Below are 19,022 nucleotides of genomic sequence, written 5' to 3' on the forward strand. Positions count from 1 at the left end.
ATATCCAAGTCCGCGGCTGGCTACTAGGTAGTTGTGGTCCTGGCCACTTGCGTATCTGTACGCTGGCTCCGTGACCTTGATACTGACACCTTTGGCCACCAACAACAAATATTATGTCCTTTAGTGGCATGACGGCCAGGTCATTGCCTGATCTTCCAGTCTATGGCATTAACTCGAACTAAGCGGCAAATCGACGCCGATCGCTTGCTAGCAAAATCGCATGGACGCGTGGAATGTATCATCAATCGACGATTTCCCGTCATCGCCATCATCTCTCGCTCTCGTTCCATCGTTCCATTCCAATTGCTCCAAGACCGCCCGCACCTGTGGATGCCGTGGCGGCTTCGAGGTAGCGCACACGACTTTCCAGATCGCCAGAGTTGTCGTACTGTTAAGTTTGTAGAAATGTTGTCCGCACGCACGGCCGGCGATGATCGAGGCCCCGTGTCCACCAATCGTGGGAGCTGGACTCTTCAGTGCTTGGTCTTCTGCCTCTTTGCGGCTGGGAGATAGAACTCCTAATATTCTTCCATCATGTCCTCATCAATGTCGTCCGCGGTCGCCGTCCGTCCATTTCCGGGTCCGCTGTTCTTCTTCTCTTCATCTTTTACCTTCTTCAGCTTCTTCAGATATTCAATGTATTCTTTCGTAACCTCCATTCGATGCTCAGCATCCTGAACATGGCCGAGCAGGCTTTGCAGCTGCCGCGTCTGGGCAGCCAAGTTGGCCTCCACTTCCATTTCAGACTTGGACGAAGCTAGACCAGGATGGAACCGCAAAATCTGGTCTTTGTTGCCGTCAGGGTCTGAGATTTCTGCTTTGATCTCGCCACTGGCTATCAGATTTTGGAGATAGGATCTCGTCTCGTCCAAGTTTGTCGGCTCGGGTGATGTTCTTTTGGCAACTTCGGCGACAGAGAGTGCAACAAACGTGCTGCCGAGTCTTAGAACCGAGAACTTCCGGAAAGCCTGGAAGACTTCGACGATGAGGCCGTAGTTGCATTCGTCTTGCCAGATATTGTCGCCCGCCTCAATTTCCGCGCGTAACTTCTCAGCATGGCCGCTTTTGAAGGCGTCGGCAATGCACTCATACGGCTTGGCTACCGCCCGGATATGCTTCATGGCGGATTGACTTGCGCTTTGTGGTATTGTGGGCGCGACACCTGTCAATAAGAGACCGACAAGTAGCCATTTCTTGTATGCCTCAACCATGACTGAGCTTGCAATATTTTGGACTACCGGGGCCGTGATCACTACCTCCAGAAAAAATAAGGCATCCTTGTAACGCTTCACAGCCATGTAGCACATCCCCCCCAAGAGATAGTACTCAAGATAACTTCGACTCGAGAGTGGGTGTGTTAGGCCAGTGGCCGAGTTCAGGTATGTCCAAGTTGGGTCAGAGCTAGTGCAGAGGGATTTATATGTGCGCTGATCGACTAGGGACGTTGGGATGTGATAGATTGGTCTGTCCAGAATATCAATGGCTTCCATGTATGCCTGGGAGAGCAGACAAAGGCGGACAAAGGAACGATGGGTGGAAGTGAGAGTGGACGATGTACTGTCGAGCCTGAGGATGACATGATGGAGGAGTTGTATGGCAGGTATGTAGTTTGAGGTTTGTTCTGCACCCGAGGCAACGTAATCGACCAGGCGTAGCAACTGGGCTCCGCAATACCGCACCTGGATTGGATCAAACTCAAGCAATATGCGAAGAATATGAGGCCATAACAGTCCTTCTGGAAGAACGGCAGGTGGTATTTCTCGAGGAGCAACTTTCCCAGTGCCAGAGGAGGCTTCAATGGTTGCCAACAAAGCGTACAGGTAGACAATCGTATGAGCAGTTGGCGAAACAGTCTAGATCATGATCAGCTTCCCGAAAGCCTCATGCGGTATAGGTCATACAGTAAGAATGTCCTGCGTCGCTGCTAGGTCCTCTGCTGGGATCTTCTTGAGTTTGGACGACAGAGCCGCCGCGAGTTTGTCATATTGTCCTGGATCTTGAACGATTAGGACAGGGTCGAGGGCGGTGCTTTCGTCCAAGACCTTGTCCATGGTGCCTAAAGGGACAGGGGGGTGCCTTGGTTGTCCTCAATCACGACGCTGCCATGTGGAAGGACGGGCGCAGATCGACGACGAGCGGTCTTGTGGATGGTAGAATTGAAGAGCGCCGTCGACCGTACGGAGGGTTCGCAGGACGATGAGAGGGATGCGAGGGATGGAGGTTAATCGAAGAGGCAAAGAGAGGCTGAGGATGGTCGGTGGACTCAATACTGTGTTTACTAGTATTGGTTGAAGTCACTCAAACTGCAACTGCGGGCAGCATTCTACGGGCGGGAGTAATATCGTTGTTAATGCCTACCTATTATAGGGTAATTACTTTTAGGTACCTTACTACTCGCTACGGTGAAGCACTGGAGGAGCCTCCTTAGCCCAGCAACTAGCTGTACGGAAGAGTATTAGTACTACGAGTACTGCAGCCTTCTCCAGGTTTTCACGGTTGGCATCAACCAGCCTTGGGGCGTCTGCCTTTTGTCGGTAATGCGGCTGCTGGTACATGGGTACATGGGGAGTCATCGCTTGCCAGATCAGCATCGCATATCATTCCGTCTCTATGTAAAAGCGCTATCGAGAACTGAACGCGGGTTCAACATCTCCGCTACCGCTACCGTTATAATGCCTGCTCACCGTCGCATGGGAGAAGGACTACTCGATCCTGTCATGACCTCCACGTCCTCAAAATCCAGATCCCAGGCATCTATATCTGCCCATTTTCCCTTCATGGTAGCGGTTGATTTGCTCTTGTCGCCGTCAATCTTATCTTTGATTGTGCCTGCAACTTCGGCTGACATTGAACCTGCCTGGACATCTTCAATCACGGTCTTGCCCAGCAATCCATCACCAGGATCTAAATTTTCTTTGTCGGCGCCACCTACTGAAGGACCCTGCTCTCCGCGGAGGGAGCCACCAAGATGCTTCGACTTGCCTCCTTGTTTTCTCTGGCCATGCTTGATCGCCCGGTTTGAGTTTAGATTCGAAGAGTCGACGACGGAAAGCTGCAAGGGAGATTTAGTTGAATGATTCCATCTGGTAGAAGTAGGTGAAAAGGGCGCCAGGACAGGCGCTTTGGTAGCGATGAGGTGTCTCGTACTTGTATTTGATTTTGAGGATTTGCCAGCGACTGCAGAATGGCCCTGCTTGTCCACGTTGCCAGATCTGGTGCCGCCACGGGCATTGTCCTGTGTATTCAAAGATTTCACCACCGGAACTTTTCGTCGGAGTTTGCGCCCCTTTGTCGCTGGAAGGAAGCTCGATTCATCCCCTCCGTTGGGCAGGTCGATGTGCTCGGAATCATCAGTATCAGAATCGGGAGCAATGTCAAACTCGCCCAGCAGTCGGGTACGTGTTCGAGCAGTTCTTCGTCGTTTCCTAGGCATCATTAAGGCTTGTAGTTCTTCCGTAGCCATGATAGGCGCTGGCTTGGTGGCTTTCTTCCTCGACTTTCTGGTCATTGCACGGGTCTTCGTTTTGACTGGCGACAGTGAAAGTGATGAACTGCTCTCAGGAAGGGCCATGATATCTTCGTTGCCAGCTTTATCTAGCGAGTTTCGGCGTGATTTCCGAAGTGCAGATACGGCCGCCGGGGGAAGAGATGGCTCAGGCGTTCCAGTTGTATCGCGCGATCGCGCGACAGGTGAAGCTGTCGGTTTCGGGAGAACGTCAACTACGCTCGGCTGGAAGATGTTGACTGAGCTTAGCTTACGCTTCTTTGAGGAGGAGACATGCGACGAGTTCGTGGCAGGTGTTGAAGAAATGGTACGAGATCGGGCAGGGTTCATGGGAGTTGACTCCGCATCAGGAAGAAATTGCTCTTCATCCTCAAGGTCGAAGGTAGATGAGTCGTGTTCAAGCGCCTGTAAGATGCTGGGCTGCCTTCGCCTGGGCTTTAGAGTCCCCAAGATGGAGTTTTCTCTCGTTGGCGTAGGCAGTGCAGACCGCAGGATACTTGCTGGAGGCTTTGTAGCGGAAGAGTATACTCGAGGAGGTACAGGTTTCGGAGATTGTGTGCTTGTGGCTCTGTTGGTATCGCCACTCGCGACGGGTGACCTTTGCGGAGGCTGCTCGGTGGAAGAGGGGTTGCTTGTCCGAGCATCCTGCTGAGTTTGCGCGAGGATCTCATTGGTAACTCTTGTCATGTTTCTCCTTCGCTGGGCTCTGCTGGGATGATTGCCGGGTTTATCACCTTTTCCCACGGCACCCGAAGCATAGATCTCCTGCCTCGGTACGTTTCGGCCCCGTCTGCCATTCCCTTTAACAACGAGTCGATCACTGTCGTCGCTATCGTTCGGCCTTTGACCGGTGGGTTTATGCGCCAGCTTCTTTTCCAATTCCAGTCGGGCTGGAGTACTGCTAGGGACCTTTTTGCCAATGCGAGGTGGGGGCCCTGCGCGGCTGAGCTGTCGGCGTCGAAGTGGCGGGCGTGGCATGGTGTGGTGGGTGGGCGCCGACGAGCTGCAGCTGAGTCCCGAACTGGGAGCGCGTGCTCGCAGAGCTGCGCTCTGAGGTGCGTGGAATCTGCCGGGGAATGGTGCGGAACAATGCTGAGTGGGTTGATCAAGCAAGGCAAATCCTGACGCGAAATGCGAAATGCGAAATACGAACCACGCGTGGGGATTGTGGGATGTTGCAGGTTGCGTTGTTGACGGGGCGGGCCAGGATTAGGATCGCCGGGCGTGATGATGTAATATAACTTAGTCATCCAAACACCGAGCACCTGCTCGGGCACGTGTTCTTCCATATTGACGCCGCTTTAAAACATCTCACAAGACGAGAGAGCATTTGAATAACCTATATTAACCCAGCTCTCGACACGGAAGGCGTAGGCGTAGGCGTGCAATGAAGCAGAGCAGTGCTTGGCCCGGGCTTGCGCGAAGGCTCAGAGACACTTACACCTACACCTAGTTTCTCGACCAGAGCGACGCGTATCCCACTTCTGACGGACGCGATATCAGGTACTTTGTACGGAGTACTCCTACTTGCATCTTGGGGCTTCTACAGCCGAGCCGTGGCTAGACCACCGGGAGCATTGGTAGTCATACGTATCAAAATGCTTCGGCTTCGATGTAGGATCGTCTTGTCATTAGGCTAATGTTATGGTCCTCCGCCCAAAATCAGCTGAGTTGTAACCCATGGGTGACTCGATGTCTTTGTCCTCGTTTCGTCTATGTAGATTAGTGATACTGATCTCGTATGATATCATACGGCATTGAAGGACATCACTCCCAGAACGAGCAAAACCATGGCCCCAACTCGGGAAAAAGCAAAGTCCCTCCCCAGGAGCCTTTCTGCGCCATTGGATGTTTTATTGCCGTTTCCCCCGCTGCCTGTGTTGATTCCAAAGGGAAGGCCCTGATAGCCGAACGTCAGGTTTTGCGGGATTGATGCATTATAGCACTGTCCATTAGCGATATCTAAACCTGTAAGATCATCCGGGACTTTGAAGAACATGTAGCTTTGCTGGTTGAGGTTCTTGAATCCTTCGGTATTGTACGGAAATTTGTCGCCAGGGTCGGTGGCGGAGGTATTGCGCAGGAAAATGCATTGCACCTGGCCAGGGTACTGTGTCGCCATTTCGGGGTAGTCACGCATGACGTCCGAATTGCTGGTGTCGGCAATCAGGATGAATTTGCGGTGCGGGAAGGTCTGGAAGACCCTATCAAGGAGGAACTTGCGAATGGCCAGGGTCGCGGACACGTCGCTGAAGTTGAGTGGCCTAGTGTCGAAGCTGCCACCGGGGTATGTGTCGTAGATGAACTGCATGTAGTTGCGAGTGACTTGCTCCGGAGTAGTAGTCAGGTAGTGGAAATGCATGTTGGGCAGGCTGACAGACCAGTTCCGATAGATGTCAGGCATGTTCATCCAAGGAGTAAAGGGCCGTGCGAAGGTGTTGAGCAAGCCTTCCTTTGGTTCGTAGATTTTAGTGACGCGAAGGATGTCGTCAATGTCACTGATGATGGTAAGGCCCTGGTCGGAGACGAGGTACGAGGTTGCATTGCCACTGTCGGTGCCCTGGGTATAAACATTGAGCCTCTGTGGAGGCACATCGCCGACGCCGGCAGTCAGAGCTAAAGATGTGTTGTCGATGGGGATGAAGACGTCAAAGTCGCCTTCTGGAGTCGTCGGGTGGGGAAGGGTCACGACCTGCTCGCCTCCTGCCGCAGTCACCCCACCGCCTCCCCCGGGCTGTCCACTGGAACCGAATTCAGGGCCAGGCAGAATATCCATGGTGACATTCTGGTTACCCTGCTGCACAACGTAGATCTCCCTGGTGAGATTGCGAGCCTGGTCTTGTTGGGAGGGTGGCAGGTCGGCGACACTGGTGCCGATGAGGAAGGTGTTGGCCAAATGGTCCACTGTATCGTTAGAGATGTTCGGCTGCTTGAACACATTCCCGTGTACCCGCAGATTCCAGCCATCATTGGTCCAATTGCCATATCCAGGTATATTCAAGACTTGCGTCGGAGAGGCTGCGAGATCGGAACTGCTGACTCCTACCGAGCTCATGACCGCACTGCCCGTTGGCAAATCTTGCAAGTTAGGGAGCAATCCATTGGAGACGTAGGACGGAATAGCGGTCCCTAACTCGCTAAATATCGAGTTGACATAAGAGTCTAGTTCCGAGGTCACATCACCAACTATGCCCCGTCTAACTGCGGCATACGATCCATAGACCGCAAGTGTGGGTGTAGGAGCAGAGGTTATCAGGGCTTTCTCCTCAGGGGAAACCTCGGTTGGGAAAGCAAGAGCCTGATGGAGCAGGGACGCGGAGGCAAGGAAGATGAAGGCCATGTCGAAGTTGGTGTACATTGAGGCTGAGAAGGTCAGCAAAAGTGGACTGTCTCGACTCTCATGCAAGAATGCCTACCAACCGGTGGCTATGTATCGAGCATCAACAGGCTCATCGACAATGCGAATGTAGCTTGAATGGCCTGGTCCAGGGTGATAGCAGGTCCGTTCAGAGCAGTAAGGGCGCGGCTAGGAGAAGATACGGGGGGACATGCGCGCGGCGAACGAGATTTCAAAAAAACAAGGCGACTAGGGACATCGGGAAGGAAGTGGAGCGGAAAGCAGGAAACAACATGAAACAGGATTCGGGGGAGGCGCCAATATCTCCTCTCTGACAGGGGGTGAAGGAGCGAGCGGTGCTAGTAGTAAGTAGGTAGTAGTACTACAGACGTCGGATGCTACTACCACCACTACCAGCCACAGTACGAGTACGGATAAGGCGTAATTGCTAGGTACGGAGTAGTAGGGTCCGGGGACCATATCGGACAAAGTGACTGGCCATGACATCATGTCACCTGATAAGCAGCCCATGTTGACGGTCTAGCTGAAAGAGGTTTAGTTCCACAACCTTATTTTGATGCTGCTAGACTCTGTACCTCATACTCCATCACTGACCTACATCCACTACTGCTCCCTACCAGGTACGTTTTGACTTATCTTATGTGCAAAGTCCCCGGAGTAGGCAGCAGCTTTCTCGCCTATCAGGCGTGGTCCTTCTGAATCATGCGTCCCAAGGACACTCGCTAAATCAAAGAGGCTGGCTGCTCGCTGTATGGTATGTTGCTAGAATGAGAGCCTCAATGTTGGGCACGCGTGCCCCAGATTCAAAGCGCGTTGCGTTGCGTTGCGTTTCGCGCCCGTTCCGCACGGACGACTAAGGCGAGTCCGCCATCTCTATCCGTCACGAGACGTGCTCTGTACTTATCGACCTGCTGTCTTGTCGGCCAATTTGTGGTACCCCCGACTGAAAGTGAGACCAAGATAAGAATCGGGATGGCCACGTTGGACACACTCTTCATGACGCTCTGAATTTATGTTATTCACCCTCACTTGCCACCGAGTTTCTGGATTCCCGGAGTCTCTGTTGCTATGCTATGCATACTCTTAAAAGCTCGCTGATGTAGGGCAGTAATCAACGGTTACTTCAGGTAGGAATTTCAAGGGTAGGTGCCAGATCAGGTCCAGATTGGTTGGCAATCCTTCAAAGCTTCGGCGCGTCTGCAAATCATGCCTGATCAATCGGGGGGAAATTCCTTCATTCCATCAGACCGTCCCCCGAATTCCCGCACTTTGGTGTCTGTGCGCTGACGGTCGAGATGGGCATCATGGATGGAATGCTGCATTCTGATCCTTTTGTTATGATCTCGCGTGAGCCAGTCGTGACTCCTCAAAAGCCGGCAACATCTACTGTCCTTTTCCCTTTCCATCTTCACAGTCACTCGTTTAGTTCCAAATTCTGCGGTCCTCCATTGGCGATCCAGGCTTGTTTTCAAAACTTCAAGGCCCATCATGCGGCCATCTTCGTCGCTCCTTTTTCTCCCCTGTCTAGCCCTGCGACTAGCAGTGGCTAACGGCCAGGCGGTGGCAACCGTTACCTATGGACCTGGTGGACCATGCCCGGCTCCTTTGGTCACGAGTGTTATTGTACAGCCAGTCTACTACAGCTCCTTCTTTCAGTCAGCGTCGCAGGTCGTCAACATCTTTGGCAATGGGGAAACAATCACCATCGGCAATGCTCCCACGACGTACATTCAAAATACATATATCACAACCACCATAGTCTCTACCGTCACCACCGTGGTTAACCCTTCTTCGAGTTCCTCGATGCCAGGAAGCTCATCGAACATTGGCTCCAGCAGTGAGACGAATGGACCGGTCGTCACCAGTGGGTCGTTGAGTTCCTCCTTGGGCTCGACCTCGATGTCGAGCATGACTCCGACTCCGACTCCGAGCTCGATTGCAACGACTTCTGGATTTCCTACGGCTCCCCCAACGATTTACAGCCCTGTTCCGGCTCCGATGACGACGCCAACACCACCGCCTGTGTTGCTCTCGACATCTGTTGACTCACAGGGTAATACTGTCACGGTCACAATTACCCAACCAACCTTCACGCTAGGTGAAGGTCTTCAAAGTGGAGTGCAGACTGATATCCCAGCGACGTCGCCTGTCATGGTCGGCATCGCGTTTGGAGGCCCTGGCGCAAAAGTGAAGCGACAAGCAGCCACTGCCGCGCCCAGCTCGGCCTTGGATGGTCCCCAGCCCGCAGGACTGCTTCAAGGAGATGATGGAGGATCGGGAAACAACTGCGGCTTCGCAACAAGATGGTATTTGTCACAGGGCGAGCTGATCTCTGGCAATGAGTCCGTTGGACGCAACTTCAGCGACTTCTACGTGCCAATCACTGCGGTGCCTTGGATCAACGACTTTAACACGACCTTTTACTTCGACGACGGTATCCTTGGGTGGAATAGAACGGATCGGGGTCCTGCAACGTTCTACCAATGTGGCGACTCTTTAGTATATGCTGGATTCCCTTATCCCCCGAGAGACGACTGTTACGTGGTGACGTTGGGCGGTATAGCCGCTGCGGCCTGTCCGGTGGACTATACAAATTCAGCCGTGGAGACCTCCTCGACGACGACACCCACCGGCCCGGAAAGTACGACGACTTCGCCGGTTCCAGACACCACTACAACATCCGACACAACGACCAGCCCGGACACGGCAAGCCCTACACTGACTACAACTCCTGAACCGCCGCCTGCCGAATCCACTACTACGTCTCCTCTGGCTCCACCGACGAGCGCGCCCACGCCGGCGTCCTCGTCTCCCATTCCTCCGTCGCCGTCAAGCTCTACGACGTCCGCAGCCACGAGTTTAGTGTCTTCGCCCACCGCTGGCCCCCTCACGTCGTCCACCAATCCAACCCTGGCAACGACAACATCCACCGTCAGCCCGGTTATCTCAGCGGCGACCTCTTCGACTTATGTAGGCCTTGCATCATCAAGCACGACCTCGACCTCGACCAGTTATGTGCTTGGCAGCACTTCTTCGACCACGTCCACACAGCAGAGTGCCGCGGTGACCACCAGCAGAGTTTCCTCCAGCTCCGCTGGAGTGACGACTGGAATGTCTAGTTCGGCGGCAGTAGTTGGGACAACGAGCACGCTGTCGCCGTCCGGAAGTCAGACTAGCCCTGCCTCGTCCTCATCTGGAACGAGCAACGGACCTGCTGGTGGTTCAAGCACTACTTCAGTGGCTGGCCAGAGTACAAGCACGACGACTCAAGGTTTGGCGAGCTCTGTCTCAAGTACTTCAGCAGGTATAGTGTCTTCCTCCCCTACTTCATCCACTTCTGTCCCTGTCCCAAGCACTTCCTCCCTGTCCCCAAGCAGTGGTTCAACGACGAGCCCCTCGTCACCTACTACGACCGTGGTCACAACCTCAACGCCCACGACATTTTCGGCTTCAAGCTCGTCGCTCACGACGGCTGGCGGATCAACGAGCAGTTCCGCTCCGACGACAACACAATCCTCAACGCAATCTGCGGTTGTGGGGTCGTCTTCCAGCACCAGCAGCTCTTCAACTACTGGTGCAACTTCAAGTTCCGGTACGTCTCGTATTGCTACCTCCACAAGTTCTTCGGCCTTGTTTGCGTCGTCATCGAGTACTTCTTTATTGAATCCAACAACCACACCAGCTGCTACCACCTCAAGTCTTGGGTCGGGCACTACAACCAGCTCGACGACTTCATCGATCTCGCCGACTACGTCGTCACAGGTCGCTCTATCAAGCACCACCACGAGTGCGGTCATCGGTGTGACATCGACGACGAGTATGAGCACGAGCACAGGACTTACGTCCACGACCACTCCTATATCAAGTGGCACAAGCTCGTCCAGTTCATCCTCAGGTACGTCTCAAGCTGTCACTTCGAGTTCGTCTCCGTTTTCCTCCACATCTTCTTCGTCCTCCGGTACAACTGGAGTACCTACGACAAGTAGTACTCAGACCACATCGGCATCCACGGCCGCAGGGACAACGCAAAGCAATCAACCTGGAACCACTGCCCAGACAACGGCATCAACTACCACTACCACTACCACTACCACTACCACTACCACTGCACCTACAAGCACCACGGCTTCCAGTGCATCGTCTACATCATCACAAGCCCTGGGGATAACATCGACTGGAAGTTCACAGACGACTACGACTCCTGCAACTACAATTAGCACAAGCTTGAGTCAGTCTCCAACGAGCACATTGACGACTGGGACAAGCTTGCAGAGCAGTTCTTCAACGAGTACGCCCTCAACGAGTGCTTCGATGAGTACCTTCTCAACCAGTTCTCCCTCGGCCAGTACTTCTTCAATAGGTCCTTCGTCAACGGGCAGCTCCTCGACGAGTACTTCAGTCAGCACAACCGGTGCTACATTCTCTTCCACCAGCACATCATCGACAACAAGCTTGTTAACTAGCTCTTCTACTGGTTCGGTGTCGTCAACGGGCAGCTCCTCGACGAGTACTTCTTCAGTTAGCACAACCGGTGCTACATTCTCTTCAACCAGCACATCATCGACAACAAGCATGTTAACTAGCTCTTCTACTGGTCTGGTGTCGTCAACGGGCAGCTCCTCGACGAGTACTTCTTCAGTCAGCACAACCAGTTCTACAGTCTCTTCCACCAGCACATCCTCGACAACAAGCTTGTTCACGAGCTCTACCACTGGTCTGGCGTCATCAACGACGACAGGTAGCACTCAGACTTCAGGGGCCACCAGATTCTCGACAAGTCCTTCGTCGAGTTCTACTTCGATAGCCACTACAGGCACGTCGACTACAACAACCACGAGTCTATCTACGCAGACTTCTACGATTACGCTTTCCACTACGGCGGGTACGTGGCTTGAACGAGTCGCGCTTGAGAAACAGTCCCTTCGAACGCAAATTCTGTCATTTCAATCCACAATCGTGTAAACCATCCTACTGACGCGTCTTTTTGCAGGCTCGAGCTCTCCCACAACGACTTCGTCGACCACTTCTGGTAGGTCTTCCGGATTCAGACTCAATATTACTGAGTAGAGGCTAACCCCTCGGAATAACAGTTACCACGGTCTCGACGACTTCTGGGGCTGGTCAGACAAGTACAAGCACGACAACGGTTACGTCGGCTGCCACCACGTCCACGTCCACGTCCACGTCCACGTCCACGTCCACGACAACGACGATTGTGACCACTACAAGTACAAGTACTACGTCGACCATTGCTGCAACAACAACTACCACGATGACGACGAGCACTTCCACAACGTCGAGTACTCCTTCAACCACCTCTACCACCTCGACTGTCTCGTCAACATCGAGCGGTACGACCAGTACTTCAACAACATCGAGTACGACGTCGACCACTTCCATATCGAGCAGCACTTCCACAACGTCAACGCCGTCTACATCGAGTGCGACAAGTGGCACTACCACTACTACTACGTCAACCGCTACTTCGACTACTTCTTCTGCATCCAGTACGACGTCAACCAGTTCCACGTCGAGTAGCTCTTCAACCACGTCGACGACATCTACATCGAGTCCTACAAGCAGCGTTACTACTACGGCGACCGCTACTTCGACTGCCTCCACTGCATCCAGTACGACGTCGACTACGTCGACCACTAGCCCAACCAGTTCAAGTACTTCGAGTGCTTCTACAACATCAACTACAACCTCGAGTACTTCTACCACATCAACTACTACTGCGAGTACTTCTACCGCGTCTACTACTACTTCGAGTACTTCTACCGCATCGACTACTTCGACTACTTCCGCGACTACGTCAACGTCAAGTAGCACTACCACAACGAGCACGACATCGATCACATCTACTCCGAGCACGACTTCGACCACTTCTACTTCCACTTCTTCCACATCGTCATTTTCTACAAGTTCTACCACGTTACTAACAACTACTTCTACAGCATCCACTACCAGTACCACCACTACCAGCACTGCCACGTCTACCACCACGACCACCACCACGACCACCACCACGACCACCACCACGACCACCACCACGACTGCTGCTGCCACGACTACCACGACTACCACTACGACTCCCACAACGACCCCGACAACTACAACGTCGACGACAACGTCCACAATCACATCAACCACCACAACTACGACAACTCTAGGTGTTACACAAGTTCCTCCCAATTACTCATCGTTGGCTTCAACCGTGTATGCGTCAACGGTCTCGGCCGCCCTCAACACAGGGACCTTGTGTGCCGGTTCGAATGTTGTTTCAACCAGCCAGGCATCTTACCCCATTATCCCGGGTGCTTACAACTACCAGAAGGTTGCGTTGGCCAACAATCCAACCGTGGTGTACGAGGTCGAATGCTACATGAACGCCAACTCGGGCAGTATGTACAGCCAGACCACTGCCTATTCTCTCGAGTACTGCATGGATGCCTGTACCCAGGCCGGTTCGGCTCACTGCACCGTGGCGTACTGGGATGTTTTAAATCATAATTGTCAACTCTACACGACTTCTAACAGCGGAGGTGGCTCGGCGCCCGGTGGAATGGCACCCAACAGTATGATCTTCAACGTGCGAACGGCCAGGCTTCTGACACCAGCCGCTCCAAATGTTGTGGACGCCACATACCTCCTGGCACCGAGCTCGCAATACAACCTCGGGCTATGTACCGGAACTGGGGCCAGCTACTACAATGAGTCTTTCATCGGGGTGTATCACCAAGACAACACCATACGTGCCGGCCGTTTCGATCTTTGGTTCATCAACTGCGCCGTCACATATTACTCTTCAGCCATCTCAAGCTCCCAGTTCACTTCCACCCAGATGACCTCGGCCATGACCAACGCGAGCGTCGCGACTCCGGCGACAGCGGACGATTGTGCACGACTGTGCGCCTATACCAATGTTCTCGCTAACGATGGCTCAGTTGCCGGCGATGTGAATTGTCGCTTGTGGCACTGGACAACATCTAACTCTTGTGTCTTGTTCAGCAGTCGAGGGGGCAACACGACGCCGCAAGGTGACTCCACGATCCTCGCTTCTGGCCTCTACCGGGGCAACACTGGCACCGAGTATACTGCTGTGGCAAGCTACAAGCGTTCGCGTTCGCTGCCACCGGGAGTTGGTCCGAAACGCCAGCACGCACGAGATGCTCTCGCGAAGACCGACCATCGTACTCCCGATTTCATCATCCCGTTCAAACGCCTCTAGGTTTGGGGATCTGGACTTTGCATGGGGATAGCCCAGAGGTACTGACTGCAAGAGGAGGATGGCTGCTGCTGATGGTGTGAGGGCTGTTTTGGTAGGATGCGGATCCGACTGTGCGATGTTGGCGAGAAGCAGATGAGGCTGAGCAGAGGGATGGCTGGGTGCTCTTGATGAGTGTGTGAGGCAAAAAGGCTGAACGCGAGGGTCTGTTGGGGGAGAGGGGCTCAGAGGTCAGGGGCCAGGGGTCAGGGTTGCGGGTGTTTAGACTGCCAGGTTCTGATCTGAGGTTGCCGCTGTCTGTTTTGACCTGTTGTTTTTCTGTTTTCTTCTTGGGCTTTACGCCCGGCCAGGCCAAACTGATGCAATGCAATGCAATCCATTCTTTTTCATGGGGCAGGGCCAGGGCCAGCGAGGTAGACAGGAGAGTGTATGGTGTGGAAATGACCTGTGCATGTATGTGCATGTACTGTACGGATCCTCTGCTCGGTGTGCTCGGTTTCCCATCCATATCCATCTTCTTCATACTATTCTGGTGTTTGACCGCTATCTGGCGAGTGAGTCCTGTCGCTCCCTTTTTCCTTCTCCCTTCTCATTCCATCTCCCTCTCGCGTCTTTCTCCTTCCTCGCCGCGCTTGCTTGCTTGCACCGTTCGTTGCGGCGACAGTCAAGTCGGTCTTGTGACTGTGACGTTCGTGTAGCACGAGTACGGATTACTGATGGGTTGTCTAATAGCATTACCTTACTTACGACCAACCACCAAAAGTAGTGGTGGTAGCACCACCCAAGGCTTCATAATGGAGCATATGTGATATTGTTCCCGTATGTAGTGTTGGTGTTTAATGCTGACATTCATCATACAGTATTGACAATATCTAATGTAAGGTAATTCATGCAATGCATAACCATATCAATCTCACATTGGCCTCGATTTCATTCGTCCTCGCCCAGACTGTACGCGGCCTGAGGGTCGACGCCCAACATCAAGATGCTCTCTGTCGACTGGCGGAACGGCCATCTCTCATACGCCAACGCAATCTCTACAAACATCTCGGCCGGAAGTGCTCGCACTCTCAGAGCGGACAAGTCGTACCATCCGCCCTTGGTGACATCACGGATCCCTGGAACCGTGGCGACAAAGTCGTCTATACTCTCGTGGACCAGCGTCTTCAGACCCTCGGACACGCTTTTGGCGAAGTACGGAACGAGTTGTCTCACCACATGGCCAAAGCAGACCATCTTGTCATGAGTGTCGATTCGTTCGAGGAACTCTGGGCGTGGTGTCACATCGAGAAGGGCCATGGGTCGATCACGAGGGTCGAATTCGCCGTTCTGAACAATCAATGGCTCTGCTTCACGACGATTCCATGCCATCACTGGCGGAACCATGTCGTAGGCCCTGCAGTCGTCGGTGGCTTTCTCTGCGAAACTCCTATTGGTTCTGTTGAGCTTCTTGATTCGCAGGTCGAGGGACGAAGCTCGCGTCTTTAGTTGCTCTTCCTCTTTTTCCTCGACGGAATGGTCGGCCGAGCTCAGCAGAAGCTTCCTCCACTCTGAGATCAGTTCGCGTTCTTCCTTGATGAGACCAACCGCTTTCATGTGAGTATTGTACGCAGTTCTTGCACGCCTTCTCAGTTCCCGCCAGCCTCTTCGGTCAGCCGTGGCAAGGCCACCTCTAGGAGGATATTTGACGTAACCATACTTCTTGAACCAAGCGGCATCTGTTCTCCTCAGGCGCTGCTCCAACTCCAAAAATCTCGGAACCCAATCCGCATCAGTGGTAAATTCCACCTTTCGGATCTCTTTTGGGATGGGTTCGACGCTCAAAAGATGTGGCAACGGAGGCCTGTCTCTTCTTGAAGCAGGCGTCCTAGATCCGGCGGCTTCTTCTCTTGCTGCAACAATCGCCGAGTCTTCGAGGTCTAAGTCAGGCCACCTTCTCAGACGTGTGGATTTGGTGTGAGTTGAGGTGCCAGCCACTTCGACGATATGATGACTGGCTTCGAGCATCACAGACTGTTTTCGACGCGCAGACACCGTTCTTGGAATGTATGCATCTTTCTCGTCGTCTGGAATCCACACCATCAATCGAACTAGGCCATACCGATGGATGTTACTGCGAGTCCTCCAAAGCGAGAGGTAAAGGTCGTCAAAGAACTTCCGGCTTTGAGTCCCCCAGTAGTTGCTTGTTTTGAGATTTACCCCAGACATGTTTGCTGTTATCAGCAGAGATGAATTGGTTTGGGCGAGATCAGTTGAGTTGTTGGCTTGGTCCGTGACGTGCTTGGACAACAGACCACTGGCGGGTCGTAAAGCATCTTCGAGCAGTGAAGCGTGTCGATATTTCGAGTTTTTTGCATCTAGCAGCGGGGTAAGGTGGTCGGAATAGGAGGGGAGGGCGGGTTCAACGAGCACATGTCGTCGCGGTTGTAACACGGCGTGAAGCTTTCGAGACCACCTGCCTGTGCCGGGGTTGATATCGATCAGATCGCATGTGTGAGGAGCCGGTAAGGTCGGGCGAAGTCGGTCGACGACGTCATCTAGAGACACATTAGCCGCGAGATACAGAATACGAACCAGGAACACCCACCGCAGAGTTCCTCGCTGGTGATTTCCGTCCGCCGATACCGTGGGCGCCCCGTGTGGGGTGTGCCCTTGGGTTTAGATATACGGACATCTGCATGTTTGTTGTTATTCGCGACAGTTGAAGCTCGCCGGACGCAATAGCGTATGACCATGCAGAAAGGAGGAGGGAGGTGATGTGAGGTAGGAGATCGGGGAAGAGGAGGTGGAGGTTACAAGCTCAACGAACGTGGACAGTTGGCGTGGGAGAAGACAGAGAGGACATATGTACGGGGTATATACGCAGGACGAGCGAGGCTGCGCAGGAACAGGATGATGCTTGTGCAGAAATATTTATTATTGGGGTTGATGCGCGTTTAGGGGCTGGAACGCCTGGAATAGGCCGGGAGGTAGTGTGGTGGGAGGTCCCCAGTAGGTTGGCTTAGGGGCTGACGGGCAGGTGACGGGTGGGCGGCACCAGACAGTTAGCAGGCCGATTACTTAACCAGCCGATTTCCTGCTAAGGCAGGTCGGGCGGCCTCTAAGCACCCTCGCGTCCCAGGCATTGGTCCAATCAGGCTCCACACTGGGAGCTTAGCCTACCTTAAGCCGTGTTACTAACACCCGTCCCCCGCATCTACAGTATCAAAACTTGTCCCTCAGTGACGATCATCACTACCTACTACTACCTACTACCTACTACCTACCGACATCTCATTCCTCCCGCTCACCCCTCCTCATTGCTTCTGTCTCTGACTCTGCCTCTGCTCGACCTCGTCCCACACCAGTCTATCTGTACCTTCATCTTGCTCTCTAGTAGACTGATTCCCTGGCTTAATCCGACCCCTCCACAATGGAGACTCAAACGCAGTCTCATGGCGGAGGGGACCTTTCCCCTCAGCAGCGATTCTTCCACTACTTCCAGCAAGAAATCACCGGTTGGTCGAGCCTGTACCTGTCAGAGACTAGAAACCTTTGCTGATAGAGTCAATTAGCCCTGCAAGAGGGAATGGACCGCCTCTCAGAAAAGGCCCCCGTTGGCGGCGAACGGGCAGATGCCGCGGACCACTGTCTGGCCGGGATCACGCGACTGTCGAACGAAGTCAAGGATGCTTCAGGGTACTTACCAGCCTATGACCAAAGAACATACGCCGAGGTACATATTGGCGACCAATGTCTGTCTGCCGGTGACAGTGCTCATGCTCACACTATGACAGGCTATCAAAGCCTTACAGGAAAGACTCGAGGAGACTCGAAAAGCGTTTGCACCCAAACCGAAATTTTCTTTCAAATCCAAGAGTCCTTCGGCCTTATCCTTGAGCGATGCTGCAGAATTAGCCGCCGAGAAACGCCGCGCTGTCCCAGGAGGGCTTCGCTCACCCAACTCGTCTTTCTCAAATACCCCAGCCTCTACCAACACACCGGCGAACGAGCCCGTTGACACAGCCGAGGATGGAGAGCCAGCTGCTCTTGAAGAGATGGCGGCGAGCTTAGCTGCCAAAAAATCCACCATCGATCGAGCCAAAGCAGTCGGCGGCGAGGCAGCCCATGAGAAAGACTCCCCATCCCTCTCGACCACCGCGACCTCAATTTCCATTACCGACCAGTCGAACACCCATATCATCCTCCCCTCTTCAGCGCTCCACTCTCAAGCCCCTTGCACTTTACAAAAGATCACAGGTAGTATTGTCGATCTTTCCGTCCCGACGACAGAGACGGCTCCATTCGCGAGCCTTACCATCAATGTCGTCTCTTCATCATTACTGCTCTGCGGCTCGGTTTCAGGCCCGGCACACATCACGAAAGCGAGGAACAGCGTGCTGGTGATTAAGTGTCGCCAGTTGCGCATGCACGAATGTGAAAACGTTGACGTTTATCTCTACTGCTCGAGTAGGCCTATCATTGAAGACTGCAAGAACATTCGCTTCACCGAGCTTCCCAAATTCCATGTAGGTCTAGAATCTTCACAACTGACCAGACAGTCTCCCCGCTCCCCTACTCAGCTTTCCAGCCTCCTTCTCTCCATGCAATAAATCAATGCACAAGACTAACTAAGGCACAGTCCGAACTCATCTGGTCAGGGCAAGGAGCCGTACCGGGACCGGACCCCGCACCTAACCAATGGAACCAGGTCGACGACTTCAAATGGCTGAAGCCGGAACCGAGCCCGCACTGGTCCATTCTGCCTACCGAAGATCGCATTCCAGACGAGACCTGGCGCGAAGTCGTCCCCGGAGGACCTGGCTGGAGTGTTAAAGATATCCTGAAATCCGTGGGCTTGAGTGCTCCCGGAAGGAACTGAGAGAAGTGAGAAGGGGGCTGATCTTGCGGCAACACCAGCCTTGCTGCGGGCTGCATAGACGGCAGGGAAG

General features: G+C 53.5%; 6 protein-coding genes across 6 annotated transcripts; 2 read left to right on the forward strand and 4 right to left on the reverse strand.

Moving 5' to 3' along the window:
• Positions 1–518: 518 nt before the first annotated feature.
• A1O3_01942 (uncharacterized protein) lies at positions 519–2,051 on the reverse strand (the record flags this gene model as incomplete). Its single annotated transcript, XM_007732085.1, has 2 exons — positions 519–1,853; positions 1,902–2,051. 2 exons carry the CDS (start codon positions 2,049–2,051, stop codon positions 519–521), a joined length of 1,485 nt encoding a protein of 494 aa, XP_007730275.1.
• A 629-nt stretch (positions 2,052–2,680) lies between these two features.
• A1O3_01943 (uncharacterized protein) lies at positions 2,681–4,483 on the reverse strand (the record flags this gene model as incomplete). Its single annotated transcript, XM_007732086.1, has 1 exon — positions 2,681–4,483. One exon carries the CDS (start codon positions 4,481–4,483, stop codon positions 2,681–2,683), a length of 1,803 nt encoding a protein of 600 aa, XP_007730276.1.
• A 769-nt stretch (positions 4,484–5,252) lies between these two features.
• Positions 5,253–6,863, reverse strand: A1O3_01944 (uncharacterized protein; the record flags this gene model as incomplete). The annotated part of the gene is made up of 1 exon (XM_007732087.1): positions 5,253–6,863. One exon carries the CDS (start codon positions 6,861–6,863, stop codon positions 5,253–5,255), a length of 1,611 nt encoding a protein of 536 aa, XP_007730277.1.
• A 1,488-nt stretch (positions 6,864–8,351) lies between these two features.
• A1O3_01945 (uncharacterized protein) lies at positions 8,352–14,094 on the forward strand (the record flags this gene model as incomplete). Its single annotated transcript, XM_007732088.1, has 10 exons — positions 8,352–10,080; positions 10,113–10,758; positions 10,882–11,002; positions 11,081–11,317; positions 11,447–11,601; positions 11,668–11,745; positions 11,854–11,892; positions 11,954–12,392; positions 12,522–12,688; positions 12,834–14,094. 10 exons carry the CDS (start codon positions 8,352–8,354, stop codon positions 14,092–14,094), a joined length of 4,872 nt encoding a protein of 1,623 aa, XP_007730278.1.
• A 927-nt stretch (positions 14,095–15,021) lies between these two features.
• On the reverse strand, positions 15,022–16,826 carry A1O3_01946 (uncharacterized protein; the record flags this gene model as incomplete). Its single annotated transcript, XM_007732089.1, has 2 exons — positions 15,022–16,628; positions 16,679–16,826. The coding sequence occupies 2 exons, from the start codon at positions 16,824–16,826 to the stop codon at positions 15,022–15,024; spliced, it is 1,755 nt and encodes a 584-aa protein (XP_007730279.1).
• A 677-nt stretch (positions 16,827–17,503) lies between these two features.
• On the forward strand, positions 17,504–18,952 carry A1O3_01947 (uncharacterized protein; the record flags this gene model as incomplete). Its single annotated transcript, XM_007732090.1, has 4 exons — positions 17,504–17,588; positions 17,646–17,806; positions 17,868–18,599; positions 18,713–18,952. The coding sequence occupies 4 exons, from the start codon at positions 17,504–17,506 to the stop codon at positions 18,950–18,952; spliced, it is 1,218 nt and encodes a 405-aa protein (XP_007730280.1).
• Positions 18,953–19,022: the final 70 nt, after the last annotated feature.

This window comes from Capronia epimyces, assembly GCF_000585565.1.
Source record: "Capronia epimyces CBS 606.96 chromosome Unknown aczIQ-supercont1.2, whole genome shotgun sequence".
Taxonomy (NCBI): domain Eukaryota; kingdom Fungi; phylum Ascomycota; class Eurotiomycetes; order Chaetothyriales; family Herpotrichiellaceae; genus Capronia; species Capronia epimyces.